The 21,151-nt window shown below is 35.1% G+C and overlaps 1 protein-coding gene across 14 annotated transcripts in view; it reads right to left on the bottom strand.

Annotated features, from left to right (window-relative positions):
* LOC125651600 (ras-specific guanine nucleotide-releasing factor 2-like) overlaps positions 1–21,151 on the bottom strand; it is a 160,199-nt gene that overhangs the window by 27,840 nt on the left and 111,208 nt on the right. For 6 of the 14 annotated variants that reach the window (XM_048880268.2, XM_048880266.2, XM_048880267.2 and 3 more), the window contains 7 exons: positions 14,678–14,695; positions 11,141–11,219; positions 10,603–10,808; positions 9,837–9,919; positions 7,262–7,285; positions 1,564–1,639; positions 11–201 (listed from right to left, as the gene is read on the bottom strand). In XM_048880268.2, the coding sequence (XP_048736225.1) occupies positions 11–201; positions 1,564–1,639; positions 7,262–7,285; positions 9,837–9,919; positions 10,603–10,808; positions 11,141–11,219; positions 14,678–14,695 (677 nt within the window). The remainder of the gene's footprint in view (positions 1–10; positions 202–1,563; positions 1,640–7,261; positions 7,286–9,836; positions 9,920–10,602; positions 10,809–11,140; positions 11,220–14,677; positions 14,696–21,151) is intronic. The other 8 variants (XM_056166546.1, XM_056166551.1, XM_056166552.1 and 5 more) reach the window with 3 other exon arrangements.

Genomic DNA, 21,151 nt, shown 5'->3' with positions numbered 1-21,151 from the left:
CAGTACATACTGACATGAGGAGAGAGAGGACTCCAGATTTCCACTCTCCGGATTTTTGTAGACTCGCTTCAGTGCCTCCAAAACTGTTTTGCCATCAGTAAACACCCGATAGGTCAGAAGAAATGTGTTCAGGAAGTCGATGCTTAAAAACCTGAGGTCAGTGAGGCGGTCCAAGAGACGCTCTACACTAGCATGTCGAATCTGTGAAAAAAATGGAAAACTCTTATCACACTTCAAACAACAATTATGTAAATAATTGCATTTATGTGTTGGATGCTGTTTTTTGTATGTAAATGTTAGTAAGTTAATATACTTTTTGAATTGTTTGTATCTCTGTCGCTTTGATTTTTCTTTATATGTAATGTTGTTACTGGTCTTCTCCCAGGCCTTGCAGGTGTCAGGTGCCATATTATGTAATTTTTCCCAGTTCTGCAGTTGCGGCAGACTTGTTACGCAATTCCGAAATTTTCCATGGCCAATCAAATCTTACACCCTTGTCTGATAACAGCCAATCAAAATTTATTACCGTTGTCACGTGTTCTGATGCTGTCGGTAACTGACCAGTCAGCCTTGGGTCATTCTCGCTTCATCGAAGCTATTGATAGCATCAAAAAATTTGGCACACCCACCACCACCCCATCTTTTCCTACCTTACTTGCATTGATATGTTTTAAGATATGTTATGGCCTTTGTATTTTTGATGTGCCATCTTTTTGCTGTAGACCTAATCAATTTTATAAATTTGGCATATATTGTTCTTCCGTAAATTTAGGGGATCAGCATATTGATATGTCATTATGTATTGTGTGAATAGTTTTTGGTCTGATCCCCTTATTATATTATGTATATATTTTTCCTTATTTGCGTCATTTGAATAAATGACATATTTCATCTCTACATTGGTGTTGATGTTATTATTGATCTAAACTCAGCAAAAACGAAGCTACGGTGAAATTGTGCAGCATGAGGAAACATAAATTTATTTCATGAATGTGTTTTATGATAAAAAAAAAAACCATGTAAATAAAATGAATTCAAAGTGATTCATTAATGGCATTTTCTAAATAAGAGATGTTCCAGACAAAAATCCTTATTGAGAACACTTAATTATTGTACTGTACAGACTTAAATACGCTAGTAGTTGTACAGTAAAACATGGTTACACTGAGCATGTTTATAATGAATTTGTGCTTACATTAAAACACGGTTACAGAGAACACACTTATAATGAATTTGTGCTTACAGTAAAACATGGTTACAGTGAACACACTTACAATGAATTTGTGCTTACAGTAAAACACGGTTACAGTGAACACACTTATAATGAATTTGTGCTTACAGTAAAACATGGTTACAGTGAATACGTTTATCATGAATTTATGATTACAACAATGTGATCTTCATTCCCTGTAGTTTTGAAACATATATCATGAACTTACAGGATAGAACGAATTACAGTTTTAACGAATCACTTCAGTATAAGTGTGTTTTACTACACATTATAATTAATCATCTTTATCCGATTTTTATAGACTGCCAAAACTAAGAGTCAGAATCACTTACTTGAGGCACTTTACACGAGTTTAGTGTCCTACTGAATTTGATATCCACATCATCCAGAAATAGTCTTCGATCCGACCTGAAAGGACAGACAATTATACTCGATATAGGACAGGCCCTGATTGTATCAATACTCAATGTGACATTATAGCCTTATTAAATGCAAAATGGTTAATGTGACATTAAGTTCCGTTGTATCATTGATTTAATGCTTGGATCGGCACATTCAAGCCACATTAAAATCCTCAACTTTAATGAGGGCTTGGGGATTACATTAAATATGGTGGCTAACATAACAGTTGGACATTTAGCCAGACAACAAATAAAATGAGTCTTCTGCAAGCGATTTTCACTCCAAAATTTGATCGACGAGGAAATTCGGAGACAATATCATTTCCGTAAAGAGTCAACTGGTGAAATTGTGAACCCAGTATTGGCCATACAACTTATAAGTCACCGAACCACAGGTATAATCCAAACAAAAGATAAGAAAACACGTAGGCAACTCGAATTTTGTATAATCTATTACAAGGACTGACATCATTTGGTATGTCATAATACGAAAGATGAGGCAGACCTAATATGACAATCCACAAGAGAGCAACTTTGGTTACATGTATATGTTAAGTGTTAATGCATACATCATTTCACATTTAAAATACAGTATTTTTTAATGACAGTTTAGATATTTAATGTCACATTAACTAATGTGAGTTTAATAAAGGTTTCATACAACAGTATTTAATGAAACCATTAACTAATGCCACATTATCAAAGGATTCAATAATTCATCTTGGTTAATATCACATTAAATTTAATGACTCGTTGATACAACTGGGTCCAGAAAAATTACACAAATAAAAAATAATTCAAACAAACACTTCCAATGAAAATGAAACACTCTACTTTTACTGAACATAATATCTGATTATGTAGAACTGTCCTAAAGGGACCAATACCCCCTGCAGGGTCAGAATACCCAATCCAAAGTCTATCTGACAGTTGTCCTGTAAATTTACAACAAAAATTGTAAAAAATAATCTTAATATAGCTTACAAAATTTCTAAAAATTGAATGAATCAGTCTGAAAATACCAGATGCACATGTTTACCAGTCTTTACGAAAACTCACTAGTCTGCATCACCGTGGACCATCGTTACCATGGTGAAATGATTCAGTAACGCATGAGTTCTAAATTTTTGAAGCGATCGGTCTCTTTATTTTTCTCAAAAACAACATAAATGAGAGTTTTCTTTGTCTAAAATGTATCACACGGAATGCACAGACATATTAAGAAACAGAATATACCCCATACTTTGAATGAAAGTACATGTAGTTACTTTTCTCAAACACTCGTATTTAATATCGAGTACCTATGAAAATTCGAATGGATGTTTGCTTTATAAGCTGAATTCAAGGTTTGAAATAATTTGAGAAAGAACAATGATAATGTGTCACAAAAATATAAAATGACATTCAATTTCTTACTAAATTGGGGTTCATAAGTTTTTATTTTGACGAAATGCTTGAAAATGAAAATAACGCAGGGTGAAAAGATGGAAGATGTAGCGTTACTAAGGTGAAAAGATATCAAAGATTCCCAAATTGATTAATATCATCAAGTAAATTCACAATTTTTAAGTTTTACCATCACATATATTCTAATTTAAGGAATGAATCTATTTTTCTTTTCTTGTGACACATTATCATGGTTCTTTCTCAAATTATTTCAAACCCTGAGTTCAGCTCATGAAACAAACATCCGCGCGAATTTTCGTAGGTACTCGATATTAAACACGAGTGTTTGAGAAAAGTAACTACTTTCATTCAAAGTATGGGGCATATTCTGTTTCTTAATATGTCTGTGCGTTCCGTGCAATACGTTTTAGACAAAGAAAACTCTCAGGGGGGGGGGGGGGGGGGGGGGGGGAGAGACGATCACAACATGGATGTCTCTCAACTGACTCAATACACAAGAACTTATTGATACACAAGAACTTGTTCTGCATGTGATCAGTTTTTAAATCAAAGCAGCCTACCGACAAATACATTGTAAATTGATGTTAACAGGAGTTTCAACTGTCTCCTTTAAAGTCAACATTTCGCAAATTCTCTGGTTGTTATAATGATCTAATTTACCAATACAACCTGTCATTGGGTCAAATGCTGTCTGACGTGTTTCATACTGATTGTTGGGCCGTTCTTTACACAGATTTTGACTACAGATTACTCCGTTTACCTGATCAAGATATAGGGCTCACGGCAGATGTGACTGGTTGACAGGGGATGTTTACTCCTCCTGGGCACATAACCCCACCACTGGTATATCCAGGGGTTTGTGATAGCCCTACTCCTAATGTTGTATTCTTTATAGCAGTTATGAGATTGATCACTGTTCGTTATCTTCACCTTTATAGGAGTTATGAGATTGATCACTGTTCGTTATCTTCACCTTTATAGGAGTTATGAGATTGATCACTGTTCGTTATCTTCACCTTTATAGGAGTTATGAGATTGATCACTGTTCGTTATCTTCACCTTTATAGGAGTTATGAGATTGATCACTGTTCTTTGTCTTCACCTTTATGAGTTATGAGATTGATCACTGTTCATTATCTTCACCTTTTCATGTAATGATCTTTTGAAACAGTATTTAATAGACAGAAAATAAAAGGATGCAACTTTAATTTTGAAATTTTATTATTTTTCTGGGCTAGCAAAAATTTTATTGGGCTCGTAAAAATATCAAAACCATTAGCTCTAGTGGCTAGTAGCTCAGAAAAGTTTTCGAGAAGACTGGTTGACATGGTATACAAAATCATAGAAAATCTGTTGACAGCATCAGATAAAAGTCTCCTACCATAAAATGTCTATGAGTGACAGATGGACAAAGTGATTCGGAATCCAACACATTCATCCCAAACTGCAAGGGGTATAATGAAAAATTCAGAATCGGTTCATTCTGACCAATTCTGGCTTTCAGAGTAAGTTTACTCAAGATCGGACTCTTCCCAAATGTTGAGAGGCTTGTATGTCATCTATAGTGGGTCAAAAGCTAGACACGGGATGTGACAAACTGACCCTGTGTAGGGTAGTTACACTCGTATGTGTAAAGTACCATTCCCAGCATTCCATATCAATGACAGTAAAACCTGCTACCGGGAATCAATTTGGCACCAATTTTTTTAAAGAGCATATATATGAAATGCAAGGCATATTTAATTAAGACAAAAACGACAGCAATTACATTCTCTGGGGGTCAGGTGAATACATAGAGAAAAGCAGAAAACGTTTAATTACTATACTGATAAGCATTTTACAGATACAGTAGAAGAGTGTTGTGACTTTAAACAATATTGCGGTAAGCTTAGAGCAAAGCAGAATAGCTAATTATAATTTTAAAGTGGACTGTATGTAAACATGAAAGAATAAATACAATATGAAAATATGATTAAAGATAGTATACCCCCAACATTATCCACCACAAAATGGTATGAACAGAAATCTCTCTCTTGGTTATAAATTTCTGTAGTTACAATGACTCCAGCAGCTGTTGCCCTGATCATTTTCACCATAATGTAATACAACATTTTTTTGCTACCATTAATCAATATTTAGAACTAAAATTTATCATATGACTGTTTAGCATCTTATTTTACAATTTACTACAAAAAAACCAAAGGATTAAGGTTGAATGATCATAAATCTGGTTGTTTTGCTGGAGATAGATTTTTTTAAAAGTTGAATGATCATAAATCTGGTTGTTTTGCTGGAGATAGATTTTTTTAAAAGTTGAATGATCATAAATCTGGTTGTTTTGCTGGAGATACATTTTTTTAAAGTTGAGTTATTTATTGTAGATAGATTTTTCAGCAACTTTTTGATTTCTTGGATTCACAAAAATATATTTTATCATCATAAAATAATGGCCAATGATTTAAAAAAAAATTGGTTACACAAAAATAATTCTATAACACTATGATCCAATTTTGGCCAAAAAATAAATCTATGCAGAAACAGGCAAGATTTAATATAATATTTTATTTAATGAATTCTACACAATTCCCTTTACACTGGCCATCTTTGTAGAAAAGGATTCCCACCACACTGTAGGAAACATCTCATGTGAGGGAAGGGAAACAGTTTATAAACACTTCATACAGTGGTGACCCCAGTTCTACAGAGCTAGCCTTGTGCCCCACCTCATCACGTAGAATGTCAATTTATAGCGTCCCAACATCGAGTTTTAAAACAGTCACAACAGAATGATCACCTCTGTGTGCTAGGATTCTTAAGGAGGAATGCTATACCAGAGAAATTTGATATCGATGAAAAGTGGAGGATATGTACAACATTAATTTGAAATTGAAAACTTTCAAATTTACTTTATTTAGTCAAAAAATACAATTTTAGTTGAAAGCAATCTGAGAAAATTTAAAACCCCTGCTGGACTCGAACACGCAATCTACAGTTCAGCAGTCGACATGCCAACTTACTGAGCTACTCAGCTAGGCGAGAATTTTTTTAATGAATAGACAAATATTGCTGATATTTCTATTTTCCTCGATGTTTTAAAAGGAAGTCAGCCATTATGACAATGTAGAGTACCTCCTTAAAGACCATACAGGTCTAATCTTAGGTAAAAGACATAGCCTAATTTCAGCAGATGTAAAGCCCCTAAGGTCAGATCATTGCTACTCTCTATACAAAAATGAAATATACAGGAAGTCGAATGTACAAAGAATACATATTTTACCCGCCCTTTACTGTGAACTATAAACACTCAGTAAATACAGACTAATTTCAAAACAGTTAATAATAAATCATTAATATCTATTTTTTATGAGGTAATGAATTCAATGTTTTCATATAATGGTCATAAGCATCTAATTTGTATTCAATTAAAAATACAATGAAATATTTAAAATTTAAAATTCTCTAACTGCATCACATGTAATTAAAGACTTAAGACTACCTTTCACTACCTTCATCTTTTTTTTTTTTTTTTTTTTTTTTGTACATCAAAATAAATCATTGTTGGAAATCAGACGGGGAAGATATCTTGATACTTAACCATTGATACAGAGACCCTAAATCTAAAATAAATCTTTAAATATTTTGAAAATGCTGATAATTTATTTTGATTCAATATGATTGTGCTGTTTTCAACATTTATCCTCGCTGTGACAATGAACTGCTATCACGATCATACCACGTCAGACCATGCAGAGCAGCACTTTAGCGATCATTTCAATCAAACCTATCTGTATTGTTTTACGATGTGATTGTCACATACAGCTGTCTATATTGGTGTCTGACTAAGAATCATGTGTGTTAGAGACAGAATTCTGCCTCTGCTGACGATGGGACCCTGAACCTTCAACAGTCAGCAGTCATTAAAATTCCAGCTACTGATCACACTAAAAGAGTTGACGGACTTATAATTAGTCAGTGCTTGTATGAGGGCCGTAAGGACTTATAATTAGTCAGTGCTTGTATGAGGGCTGTAACCACATCTGTATTTCACTGATAACCGTCTTCATCTCAAAACTGTTGCTACTTTATTTGACAGCCAAGTAAAGTATTGCTTTAATTAATTTGTTGAGTATTATATCTAGTTTATAAGAATGACTATGCACATGCTGTTAGAAAATCAGAAGAACTACAAACAACCTGCACTTCTAAAATGACAGAGACTCACCATATCTGAGTGCTGTGGATGTATCTGAAAATCATGCAAGAATAAAACTGGTGAATAAAAAAACAAAAGGCTTAAAGGCCACAGTGCCCACCCGAGTCATAGCAGCAGCTGGTGTTGGTTCATGTAATGAAAATACCAATAGCAACATAAAGCAACAACTGCAACATATCCTTTTTATATCATAACCTAAACATGCTAAATTAGTCAATTGGATGCAGCAGTGGCCATATTGGATTACACACACACACATATCTCTTCGTGCGCGCACGCACGCGCGCGTGTGTGTGTGTGTACATTTGGCGTTACTATTGTTCCTAACCTTATCTCTTTTTTATTAAAATGAAGAAAAAAAGTACATTAAAACTTCTTTAACAAATAGAAATTGTGATAGTGTTATCATGATTAAAACATACTTTCTAAGGAATGGTTTGGGAGCTATAAAAATTATTGGCTATCAATATTACAAACTGGCAATGGAGATTTCAATTCTTAAAAATTAAATTAGTTATACCTCTATCAAATACCCGGCGGTATTTTAAGAAATAGAAATATTGACTATTTGACAGACAAACAAGACCAGAAAAAATCACCTGAACTTTATTAGCCCAGTTGTTTAGAAATAAGCTCTAAGTTAATGTGCTCAGCAAGTAAACAGCCTCAAATAATGCCCCAGTTTACCTCTAAATATACAACAGCAATGTTGTTCTTCTATCTCTAATATATCAAACATTGATAATTTTGAAGGAAAAAAATCTGCAGTTTCGAAACTATTTACTTGCTTGTTAGTAAAACATGCAGGACTACATATTAGATAAAATATACTGATATATTGAATAAAATGGAACAGTTGATTATGGCAGAAGGTAAAAATACAAGGCAGTAAGTAGATCGTAACTGATAAGCTGCTATATTTGTAGTTACACAAACGAAGCTAGCACATAATGAATATTTAAAACTGTGCAAATTTCTGTCCAGTACTGCAATTACTCACCATCTTTATTTTGCTCGTGTTTCATACGCTGTAAGCTACATATATATGTACTAATCACAGGTTATCCTATTTTCTGCCCAGGAAGTTGAACTTAACAATGTATCTTAATGTCATGGGTCTTAACAATGGTCTAGTCTTCATCAACTTCAAACAGATTTACTATAAATTCTAAATGATCTGGTAGCACTTATCAGACTTTGGTCTTTTGATAGCCTTATGTGGGATTTGGAGGAGGGGGTGGGGTTTGGAGGAGGGGTAGGGTTCTTTTTCAACTTGATATTTCAGTACTGTTCCTTCAATTGTTCTAATATTCCACCAGTCTTAAAAACACACAGAAAAAACGCATTCCTTATTCTGCGTCAATTTGTTGATAAATCATTTAAACAAGAGGTGCCAGAAGACCTCGGTGTTTGTGGGACAGATGAATATTGTGAAGAAGAGCATCATGCAGTCATACTCATCATATGAACATAAGACATGTCTTTCAGATGTAAATTAGAATGAATTCCTTCATACAAATGTTTAAAAGAAAACAATGGATTTATTTGTAATGAGAATAATTAATCCATACTGTTCAATGCTGGGATATCACAACAACGCTCTGAACATTTGTCCTGGTTAGCTAAAAATGACCTACAAGGATCATCTCATTGACTAAATATAAAAGGTATGTTGACTTAATTCATCCTGGCTAGCTAAAATGATCGGATTTGGGTGTCTTGTTGACTAAATATAGAAAGTATGTCATGCAAACATTCCTCTTGGCTAGCTAAAATTACCTATTTGGGTCATTTCATTGACTAAATATTGAAAGTATGTCAACCTAACATTCGTTCTAATGTAGCTAAAAATGACCTATCCGGGTCGTCTTATTAACTATATGTAAAAAGTATGTAAACATAACATTCGTCCTAGCTATCTAAAAATGACCTAAATGGGTCAGCTCTTTGACTAAATATAGAAAGTATGGTAACCTAAAACACTGTACTAAAATTCATCATTCCTTTATCCCCTGGTTTACTTAATTTTACGATACCAAAAACAGATTATTTTAGGACTGCTTTGGTTGACTATTTAATTTGTATTCATCTGTTCATAATAGCTGGTGAAACTGACATGGGCAAAAAGGTTCTGAAATGAACAAGATCATTCTTCAGTGGCCAAGTTTTCCTCCTCAAACTGTAGAATTTTGTAAACTTCACACTATTTTAAAGAGTGTGAAAACCTGATCTGCCAGACTGACTGGGGTGATCTGCCTGATAATGGACTCTGTTTGGGGTGATCTGCCTGACTGATTACGGACTCTATTTGGGGGGATCTGCTTGACTGATTACATACTCTGGGGTGGGGTGATCTGCCGGACTGATTACAGACTATGGGGTGGGGTGATCTGCCTGACTGATTACAGACTCTGGGGTGATCTGCCTGACTGATTATGGAATCTGTTTTGGGTGATCCGCCTGACTGATTACAGACTCTCTTTGGAGTGATCTGCCTGACTGATTACAGACTCTGGGGTGGGGTGATCTGCCTGACTGATTATGGAATCTGGGGGTTGGAGAGGTGGGTAGCGAGATTTCTTACCTGACAGACTGAGGCATGGTGACTGACGATGACTCACTCATTGAGGTGTTAAGGAGATCGCTGTAGTGGATATCTTCTATACACTGCAAACAATGTCCAAATAACATTAAAACAGGTCTGTACAAATCAGCTTAACCTTCAGAATACATGATTATATCTCCAGTTACTCTACTAAAAAGAGAAATCAAATAGCCATCTGAAATTTCTGAATTGGTCACACTACTCTGTAACTGCAAATGATACATGTACAAAAACCTTAGTATGATACCCATCTCACACTTGAAGTTAAACACAGTAAAATTATTTTATACATACATCATCATTATTACTTACTTTATTTCTAGAATGAGCAGTTTAATTGGTTAATATTATCTCTATCGACAGATTTGATTGATTGGCTAATAGCTATATATAATCTTACCTGACTGATGTCCGAGCACCACCCTTATCTCTACCGACAGATTTGATTGGCTTACAGCAAAAACCTTACCTGACTGATGTCCGAGTACCACCCTGATCTCTACCGACAGATTTGATTGGCTTACAGCAAAAATCTTACCCGACTGATGTCCGAGTACCACCCTGATCTCTACCGACAGATTTGATTGGCTTACAGCAAAAATCTTACCCGACTGATGTCCGAGTACCACCCTGATCTCTACCGACAGATTTGATTGGCTTACAGCAAGAATCTTACCTGACTGATGTCCGAGTACCACCCTGATCTCTACCGACAGATTTGATTGGCTTACAGCAAGAATCTTACCTGACTGATGTCCGAGCACCACGCCAGTTTTTCCTGACGGGTGGCTGCCACTAAAGTAATTGTTGTCCCGTTTCCACTCTTGGAATCCACTATAATTTTAAAATCTAGTCCATTGTAATCGGTGCGGGTTTCTTTTTCACTAGGTTGAATTAGGGTGTTCACCGATCCTGTGCTTCGGATACTCTCTATTGAATCTAATGAAGACGCTGAAACATCACATTATAGGGGAATTCATAACCAAACATCTCAGCAACATTCCTCTCTAAATCACCAAAATTAACGATCAATAGTCAATTTACAACAGTTAACTCTACTTCACGTCGTTTTGTTACAGTTGACATTACTTCATGTCGTTTTGTTACAGTTAACATTACTTCACGTCGTTTTGTTACAGTTAACATTACTTCACGTCGTTTTGTTACAGTTAACATTACTTCATGTCGTTTCCATTTTAAGTGACATCTATTACAAACTAAGGGTAGATAACTGATATTCATTGATTCTGTAAGATAATTGAACACTCATTGTTCTCTCTTACTGTCTGGATCATTTATAAAGGGTTCTGCTCCTGGGTCTTCTATCAATGTACAGTCAATAAGGGGAATCTTCCCATAGTGCTGAAATACACCAAACAATGATATATGGCAAGGATGCAATTAAAACACATAATCATTCGTTGTGGAACGACTGCAATTATTTAAAGGGATAGTAGAGGTCACTTTGATCATTTACAAAAAAAATCAAAATGATAAATACAAGTAATTTCCTGTAAATAATAACAATTTTATGCATTTATTTCCAAATTTAAAATAATCATAATCTTTAAATCATATCACTTGAATTTTTTGCTTCCTGGAGAAAAATTCAATCTACTATATAAGTTAGCTCCTTGTGCAAGTATTGACGAAAATGCAATCATTTCAAAGTTGATAAATATCATTCATGTATCTTTTTATGATATTAGAAAGGAATAAGATGATTTAGGGTGACCCAAAAAAAATCACCAAAATGAGCTATACTATCTCTTTTAGGAATGTCAATTTTGCTTGTATTATTGATGTAACAATGGGAAGCACTGGGTATTTTCTGCATAGTCAGCAACTTTCCCCATGCATCTATTGTTGTTATTTGTTACCAACAAACTAGACATTCATTTCTTATACAGTATAACACGATTTTATAGCGAAATGGTGCGGAAGAACAATTTTGATTCATTATAAATGTAATTTGTATTATCCAACAAATTCATATCTCAAAAACTACAGGGAATGAAAATCACTTCACTGTAAGCATGAATTCATTATAAGTGTGTTCACTGTAACCATATTTTACTGTATCAATTTTATATTTTGCAAATTTAGCTTGTTTTTTTCCCCTTTTATTTTAATAAGTCCATGGTTTTCAAGTCAAGTTAAAAGGTCACTTGCACATCAGTGGGTTTTTTATATCAAGAAATGAAACATGATCAAACAAAAGAGATTATTACTGACAAAACAGAGGTAAATACATGTGATTAACATCATGTGAGCATATATATCTGTCTACCATACAAACAATGAATGAATGATGGGCAACATTTCAGCTATTTTACGGTAGTACACAAGTGAAGAAGACTACATTTACAGTGCAGCGATCAGGTCTCCGTAACTTCACACGACAAAAGACAGTGACTAAACAGTAACTTCACACAAATGAAACACTCATCTAAACATCATAATTGTCACTTTGAAGTGGTTGGACTGAATATGTAGAGGAAATGAGTAAGTATAGAGATAATTTTTTAAACCATTCTCCGTGAAATATTGACCACTTGTTCAGTATGCACTATCAGTTATCGCTAGACATTAACAGATGCCTTAGCTGACCTTACCCTGAAGACCGTGAATTCCTTTGGAAAGGGCTGTCAAATGTTCATAGCCTCTGCTTATAGTTCCCACAATTCTAAAGTTTTGGCTTAATACCCAAGTCGGTATGTGTATAAGGAAGTAAAATCTTTGCATGATGTATCCCCCCCAAATAAATATGCATGGAAACAGACTGATGGGGGGGAGGGGGGGGGGGTGCAGGTGGATTGGCACCATATCCAGGAAACAAGAGGCTCATGAGCTACATCGCTCACCTGAGTCACCTTGGTACATATCTAAAGATTTTCCCTATATATCTGCTTATAAAACTTTGATCCCTATTGTGGCCCCAACCTACTTCCCGGGGGCCATGATTTTAACAAACTTGAATCTGCACTATGTCAAGAAGCTTTCATGTAAATATTGGCTTTTCTGGCTCAACGGTTCTTGAGAAGAAGATTTTAAAAGATTTTTCCTATATATTTGTATATAAAAATTTGATCCATTATTGTGGCCCCATCTGACCCCCAGGGGCCATGGTTTTAACAAACATGAATCTGCACTATGTCAGGAAGCTTTCAGGTAAATCTCAGCTTTTCTGGCTCAGTAGTTCTTGAGAAAAAGATTTTTCCTATATATTTGTATGTAAAACTTTGATCCCCTATTGTGGCCCCATCCTACCCCCAGGAACCATGATTTTAATAAACAGGAATCTGCATTATGTATGGAAGCTTTCATGTAAATATCAGCTTTTCTGGCTCAGTGGTTTTTGAGAAAAAGATTTTTAAATGTCCCCACCCTAGTTTTGCATTTTTGTGATTATCTCCCCTTTGAAGGGGGCATGGTCCTTCATTTGAACAAACTTGAAAGCCTTTTACCGAAGGATACTTGTGGCCAAGTTTGGTTATAATTGGCCCAATGGTTATGGAGAAGTCGAAAATGTAAAAAGTTTACAGACGGACAGACGACAGACAACAGTCGATCAGAAAAGCTCACTTGAGCTTTCAGCTCAGGTGAGCTAAAAGGGGTATGTGACTTCTTAACCCTGACCTTTTGTGGAGGACAAAAATATACCCCCTCCTCCTGCAAATTAATGATTTTAAATTATATCATTTCTATGAACATCTTCACAAAAAATAAAAGGTAGAAAAATGATCATTCTGTCCAGATGTAACAGCTTAAAGGATTAGACCAATTATGACATTACATATAAATATCTAGTATTCTGGATACCTGGAAAATTTACACACAGGAACCATTTATTTCCAGTAAATTTACTCTATTTTGTCATAATTTGCCTAGTTTTCAGACAAGGGGGTATAAGTACACAAAAAGATAAAAAGGAATGCTCCGGAAGGTCTGCATGCCTAAGAAACAGAAAAGAAGACCATTTCCACCGTGACCCTAGACTCCAGATTTACAACAGCAACTGCTGCAATAAGACAAAATTATCATACACCATCTCCAGATTTCAATTTGCATTTGTCTTTTTTATTCTTTACATTCTTGTGAATTTTAATGACTGATTGATTAATAATTTGGAGTTTACATTCCTTTGATATGCCTTTTAAACTGAATTGCCTAGCTGGGTAGCTCAGGAGGTTATTAACATGTCCACTGCTGATCAGGATTTCGTGCATTTGAGTCTAGCAGGGGTTTTTATTTATTTTTTTATATCATTTTCTACTAAAGTTGCATTTTTTAAACTAAATAGGTTAATTTGAAAGTTTTCAATTTCAAAATATTGCATATATTCTTCACTTTCCATTCATATCCTATTCTCTGGTGTGTTGTTCCTCCTTAAAAAGGTCTCATCCGAAGAACTGATAGATTTTCACTTCTAACATCAACTGCTTGGCCAAAGAACAAATCTCTGCCTTCTAAAGGTCTCGGGTCTGTCATGACATGGGAATAGCACCCAGACCAGCTGCTCAGAAATCATATCTTAATGTCTATAATTTTTGTTCATTGGATTTGAAACCTAATCATTGGGGACCTTACTCCAATAAACTGTTGGTCAAGGAATTTGCTGCTATATTCCACTACACTACCAAAGCAGCAGCTGCAGTGTGTCTTCATTAATTACTGCTAACTAATATTAATCAACAACATAAACATTGGTGAGTATCTGAAAAATTCTACAGTCTAAAAACCTGAAAGTGAAAAAAAAATCTGAAAAGGAGTGCCAGTGATGTGAGTGTAAAAACATCAGGGGTGTGAACTTGTCTTACCTGCCTTTTGGGCAATATCTGTAGATTAAAGGAAAGCACAGGTTTTAGGAAAAAGAATTTTTGAAGAAATGTTAATTCTAGATTGATAGGATATACTAAACACAAATGTGACTGCACACATGCACAGACGCTTCATTGAATTAAATGATACGGCTAATTTAGTTATACCACACAAGTGTCTGTATAATCATGTGGTAAAGCTAAATTACCTGTATCATTTAATTCAATGCAGTGTCTGTATGGATTAATCAAGAGTCTATATATGAGGTATAACTAAATCACTCAAATTAATGCAGTGTCTGCATGCGTTGTACATATAGCTGAATCCCTCATCATTTAATTCAATGCAGTGTCTGTATGGCGTATAACTGAATCATATGGATTAATCAAGAGTTTATATATGTGGTATAACTAAATCACTCAAATTAATGCTGTGTCTGCATGCGTTGTACATATATCGTTGTACATATATAGCTGAATCCCTCACAATACCAAAGCTAACTTTGTTCACATGCTGCGTCTCACTCGTATAGAGACCTCACCAGCTGTAGATGAAATGTCACCAAGTTTTTACCTACAAATGGCACTCAAGGCCACAGTTGTGTTGTGAGGGCTCTTTATTGTGCCAATGATTACCATGACACATGACCTGTTTTCAAGGTCATATCCAAAAGACCTGTGACTTAATTTCACTTCTAATGCTGGGCACTTGGCAAACAAATAGTCTCTACCTATATTAAATGCCATCTGTTTGACATGGTTTCGATTTCAAGATTTGAAAAGGGACTTTTCTTATATAGGGGAACCTATTCCTACCACCATATGCATTGTTCAATTAAAAAAATCAATTTAAAATAAAAACAACTAGTTACCAGGAGCACCTCACCCCTATTGTCACCTTGAACTTTATCAGATCTTCCTGTAAACTTTCAAAAAGGAGTGACATACAAATAGACAAACGCTAGGAAATGTGATACCTACAGGCCACACGTAACACACACACATATGTACACATCTCTATCTAACACACAATTTGTTAACCTTGGTTAAAATTAACCCAGCAGTTTCTAAGAAGTCTAAGTGAAAAGTTAATATTATGACACCAACAGACGTTGGATAAATTTAGTCGGAAAGGCTCACTTGGCTCCTCCGCTCGGGTGAGCTAGAAATGAATTCAAAGAATTCTGCATGTGGTCAGATATTTAAAAGTCATAAAAGAGGCCCTTATGACGCAAATTTTCTCAAATATGATAACTCATTCATTAAATGATGATGAAGATTGAGGGTGCTCTACTTAAACAACAAGACTTGTATTATGCTTCACTTAAACAACAAGACTTGTATTATGCTTCACTTAAACAACAAGACTTGTATTATGCTTCACTTAAACAACAAGACTTGTACTATGCTTCACTTAAACAACAACACTTGTATTATGCTTCACTTAAACAACAACACTTGTATTATGCTTCACTTAAACAACATCATTTGTATTATGCTTCACTTAAACAACAACACTTGTATTATGCTTCACTTAAACAACAACATTTGTATTATGCTTTGCAAAATTCATGAAATGTGTTCCGAAAACTCTTTGATGAAACCAAGATACATACACTGAAAGCAACATTTGGGACATAGTTGCATTGAACTCACTGTCAAAGAAAGGCCCTCCCAAGGAAATCTTACCTTATAGCTGATGAAAACATGAACATATTCTGAATTGAAAAGGTATAAAAATCTTTTGTGCTCATCACGTAGGACATCATTCTCCTAACATCCTGTAAGCTTACACAAAGCAGTGAAAGTCTCCACATTCAGATAGCACCAAATGTTACCTCAGAGCCGCTTACAGAAAATAACAGGGTTGTACGGGATCACATAAACAAGGTGTCCTTGAGGGTATATACCTAGACAGACAGAGTCGCTTCCTCACAGACCTCACCATTTTACAATAATGTCTACTTTTGTTCTCCATAATGGATTTTCTCTGCAGCAACTGAGAAACATGTCGTACAGAGTTACTCTGGATAGGGACATGTTACACAAATTATCCCAGCCAAACTTTTCTGAGAAAAATAGATCAATGAACACCAGATCTGTCACAAACAGATGTCCTTACTCCAAGAAAAATTAAAGCTCACACACACTGATGTTGCCTCAAAATAAGGTATCTCTTCATTAGTCCACAACAATCAATATTACGGAGACTGGTCCTCATTCTGTTTTGTCACATTAATGAAGGTCCGGGCCACAGAGTCCAAAATATATTTAATCTGCCTTGAAAAAAAAAATCATAATGAAATGAGTTTGTGTTTCTCACTTCTTGTAAATGGCACAGACTGCATTATCTTACTACTGAAAGTTTCAAGTGTGTACAGACAGACCATTCAAAAAGAGAAACTTACACCCCTGATCTTTGGGAAATAAAAAGCAAACTTTTCTTTGTGATACCATGAGCATGGTTACACTAATATACAGAATAGACCATAATTATATTCCAGAAGGAATTAGGCCAGTCTTCTGACACAACCATACCTGATATGCATAAAAACTAGGACTTCAAATTGTTATTCAGTAAAACTAGCTGAACATAAAGCCAGCAGAAATCTAAACGTCCCATCAGAAACGTATACACATATTTTTTTGACAAGAGGTCTCTTTGGCACACCTGTTCCAATCACCAGACTGAAATCCGTCTCTGCATTTTGAGTACTTTTTATTTCACTCTTTATGTGAATCTACAACAGGGATCAATAAAAAAAAATTCCATGAATATGAGCAAGCCATCGAGAATCCAACCAGGAAGTTGTAAAATTATGAGTATAGGGTTAAAAAGGTAATGAGGTTCCATGCTGAATATAAATTTTCTTTCTATAATGCAGTTACACCACTGTAACAGTATTCTTCATGCACTCCATGGAAACAGCTGTCCCTTATTCAATAAGGTATCTTATTATGTATACAATAGATTTCTTTATCTGTTTCAGACAGTATTTAATCCTAACAGTTATGTAACTTTAACTTTTTGATCCTGTGTCAATCTCTGCATCCCTTTGAGCTGTCCCGATGAAACCAATCCCATATTATACATTCAAACAGGGTCATCTAAAATACTACCACTTCAACACCATATTCCTGTGAAACTCTAAATTCCATGGACTAAAACACGAAATCTGTATCCTGTGACCTAATTTTTTTAATGACCCTTAAGAAAGGTTATGGCACACACAAAAGTCATATTCAAACTTGTAGGGATCCCTAAGATATAAAATATAGGGACTACAAAAGAATTACAATGGACTTGACCTTTGAACTGTAAATCAAAGTGATTCATTAATTATAAAAGATAATCTCCTTCAATGTTGAAATCAAAAAATTGACAACACACTACAAACCTCAGGAGCGAACCTCTCTAAGTGACCATGATCATAAAACAATGAATGCCCATTTACTAAGAGAGTTCATGAAAGAAAAATTCTGTCTTGAATTATTCTTAGAAAATCAATTCAACTTGAATGTCAGAAGCACTGGGGGAACTGACGATCCACAACATATATAAGTTACCATCATCCCAAGATGGTGGCAGAGACTGGACGTATATTTATGTGAAAATTACTAAATATACATAAACCTATGGCTTCTTTATTAGATAATAACTTGTTTTTAAACAAGAGATGTTTGTAAAACACATATGCCCCCATGGTGCAAAATTGAAAAGGGTTATACACACACATCATTTAATTGAGAGTATTATCATAAATTCAAAATATTGAGCAGACAATATCTTCCTATGTCAAGAGTGGATTGACCATGTGACCTAAAACTCAATAGGGGTCATCAACTCCTGAAGATGTACCAGTGTACCAAGTTTGATGTCTGTCATACAAAGGGTTCTCAAGACATTCAACAGACAGTATATTCCTATGTCCAGTTTGACCCTTGACCTTTGACCATGTGACCTCAAAATCAATAGGAGTCGTCTTCTACTGAAGATGTACCAGTGTTCCAAGTTTGATGTCTGTCAAGCAAAGGGTTCTCGAGATATTTGACGGACAGTATATTCCTATGTCCAGTTTGACCCTTGACCTTTGACCATGTGACCTCAAAATCAATGGGGGTCATCTTCTTCTGAAGATGTACTGGCGTACCAAGTTTGATGTCTGTCAAGCAAAGGGTTCTCTAAACATTGAATGGTCAGTATATTCCTATGCCCAGTTTGACCCTTGACCTTTGACCATATGACCTCAAAATCAATAGGGGTCATCTACTCCTTAGGATGTACCAGTGTGCCAAGTTTGATGTCTTTCAAGCAAAGGGTTCTCAAGATATTGAGCGGACATTATATTCCTATGTCCAGAGTAGATTGACCCTTGACCTTTTGACCTGAAAAACAATAAGGATCCTCTTCTACTCATAACTAACCCACATATGAAATATCATTATCATCAAGTGAATGGTTCTCAAGATATTGAGCGGACAACACATGGTCTGCAGACCGACCGACAGGTGCAAAACAATATGCCCCCTCTTTTTCAAAGGGGGGCATAAAAATGTAATTCTCATAATTCTGAATTTTCCAGAGTTTCCTTGTGATGTCCGTAACTCTTGTTTCTGATGAGCGCAACTTTAAAAGTAAATAAGGAAGACGATTGTAACTTTATACTTTAATATTTACATTCACTGAATCTTTCCTCTTGTATTTCTTTTGAAATTGCCATTGCTTTCATCATGCAGTAAATACATGTTTGTTGCAGACTAGTTTGATCCGTTTTTCTAGCGTCTGCAAAATCATTTTACCATATATGGAGATTCATCAAGGTCAAAGGGTGCATTGACTATTCCATTTGGTGTAACAAATGGGTCAACCACATGATATTTTAGATCTTAATTCTAGTTTATATTTTTGAATAATACATTAAAATATAAATATAAACAATAAAATGTCTTTCTTTGTTGTTTCATCAGGTGATGAAGGTAGCAATCATTGCATGAAAAAATTGCATAATCCGTGTAAGTGGGTTATGCATTTTTTCTGCAATGCTAGCTAACTTCATCACCTGATGTAACAAAAATCGCTAAAACACATCAAAGATGCGTATGGCCGAGTTGCAGTTTGGAAAATTATGCACGCTTGCAGTCACGAAGTAAAAACATGCACGTATTTAATATAGTTTTATAAGTATGAAGCTTTGAATGGCCGAAATAGGTATTTAGTGTGATAATGACCTTGACCTTTGGTCTTTGGATTTCAAAAGCAACAAGAATCTTGAATGTCATCAGGATTTGAAGTCTGATAAACATGCACCATCAAATACTTGTATAAAAGTTAGAGGCAAGTTCAAATCTACAGTATATAGTGGAAAAAAGAGACCTTGACCTTTGACCTCAAAATAAACAGGAACCTTCCTCTTTTGGATGTGATCATGTTATGTAAGTCTCACAAAGATGCACCAAAAAGTATGAAAGTTAGAGACCGGACAACCTAATTGTGGACGCCACCCGCCAGCCCACCCACCTGACTGGACGCCCATCCTTCGCCAATTTTCGAATGTCATCCATAATACTTGAATAAAATACCTAGATATTAATAAAAAAAATTGCTAAAACGCATCAAAGATGCATATGGCCGAGTTGCAGTTTTGAAAATTATGCACGCTTGCAGTCACGAAGTAAAAACATGCACGTATTTTATATAGTTTATAAGTATGAAGCTTTGAATGGCCGAAATAGGTATTTAGTGTGATAATGACCTTGACCTTTGGCCTTTGGATTTCAAAAGCAACATGAATCTTGAATGTCATCAGGATTTGAAGTCTGATAAACATGCACCAGCAAGTACATGTATAAAAGTTAGAGGCAAGTTCAAATCTACAGAATATGGTGAAAAAGAAATCTTGACTTTTGACCTTCCTCTTTTGGAAGTGATCAAAATACGGAAGTCTGACAAAGATGCACCAAGTAGTATGAAAGTTAGAGACTGGACAAGCTCAAATCTCTGGCATTTAGTGACAAAGTGACCTTTGACCTTAAAATAAATAGGAACCTTCCTCTTTTGGATGTGATCATGTTACGTAAGTTTCACAAAGATGCCCTTAGTAGTATGAAAGTTAGAGACCGGACAACCTAATTGTGGACGCCGCCTGCCCGACTGGACGCCCATCCTTCGCCAATTTAAAAGCCGAGATTTGCTATGCAACTCGGCTAATAAAACACTGAATTATTCACCATTTCTGTATTTCTCTCTGCAACACATTTTGTAAATTTATGAACATCCCTATGAAAAGTTATTTCATGAAAAAACAAATATTAATGAACAAAATTTACGGACATTATGAGGAAATCTTAAGCTTTGATAATTTAGTACCCGGTAAATACGCAGATTTATGAAAACCATATAATTCAAAACACATTATAATCTAATAAAGGACTGTAGGTCTATGCATATTTAACAATTTTCGGGTAAATAACTAG

This window comes from Ostrea edulis, chromosome 5 (assembly GCF_947568905.1).
Source record: "Ostrea edulis chromosome 5, xbOstEdul1.1, whole genome shotgun sequence".
In the NCBI taxonomy this organism is placed as follows: domain Eukaryota; kingdom Metazoa; phylum Mollusca; class Bivalvia; order Ostreida; family Ostreidae; genus Ostrea; species Ostrea edulis.
Note: the sequence above shows the minus strand (reverse complement) of the source record. Positions and strands in the feature narration are given on the sequence as shown.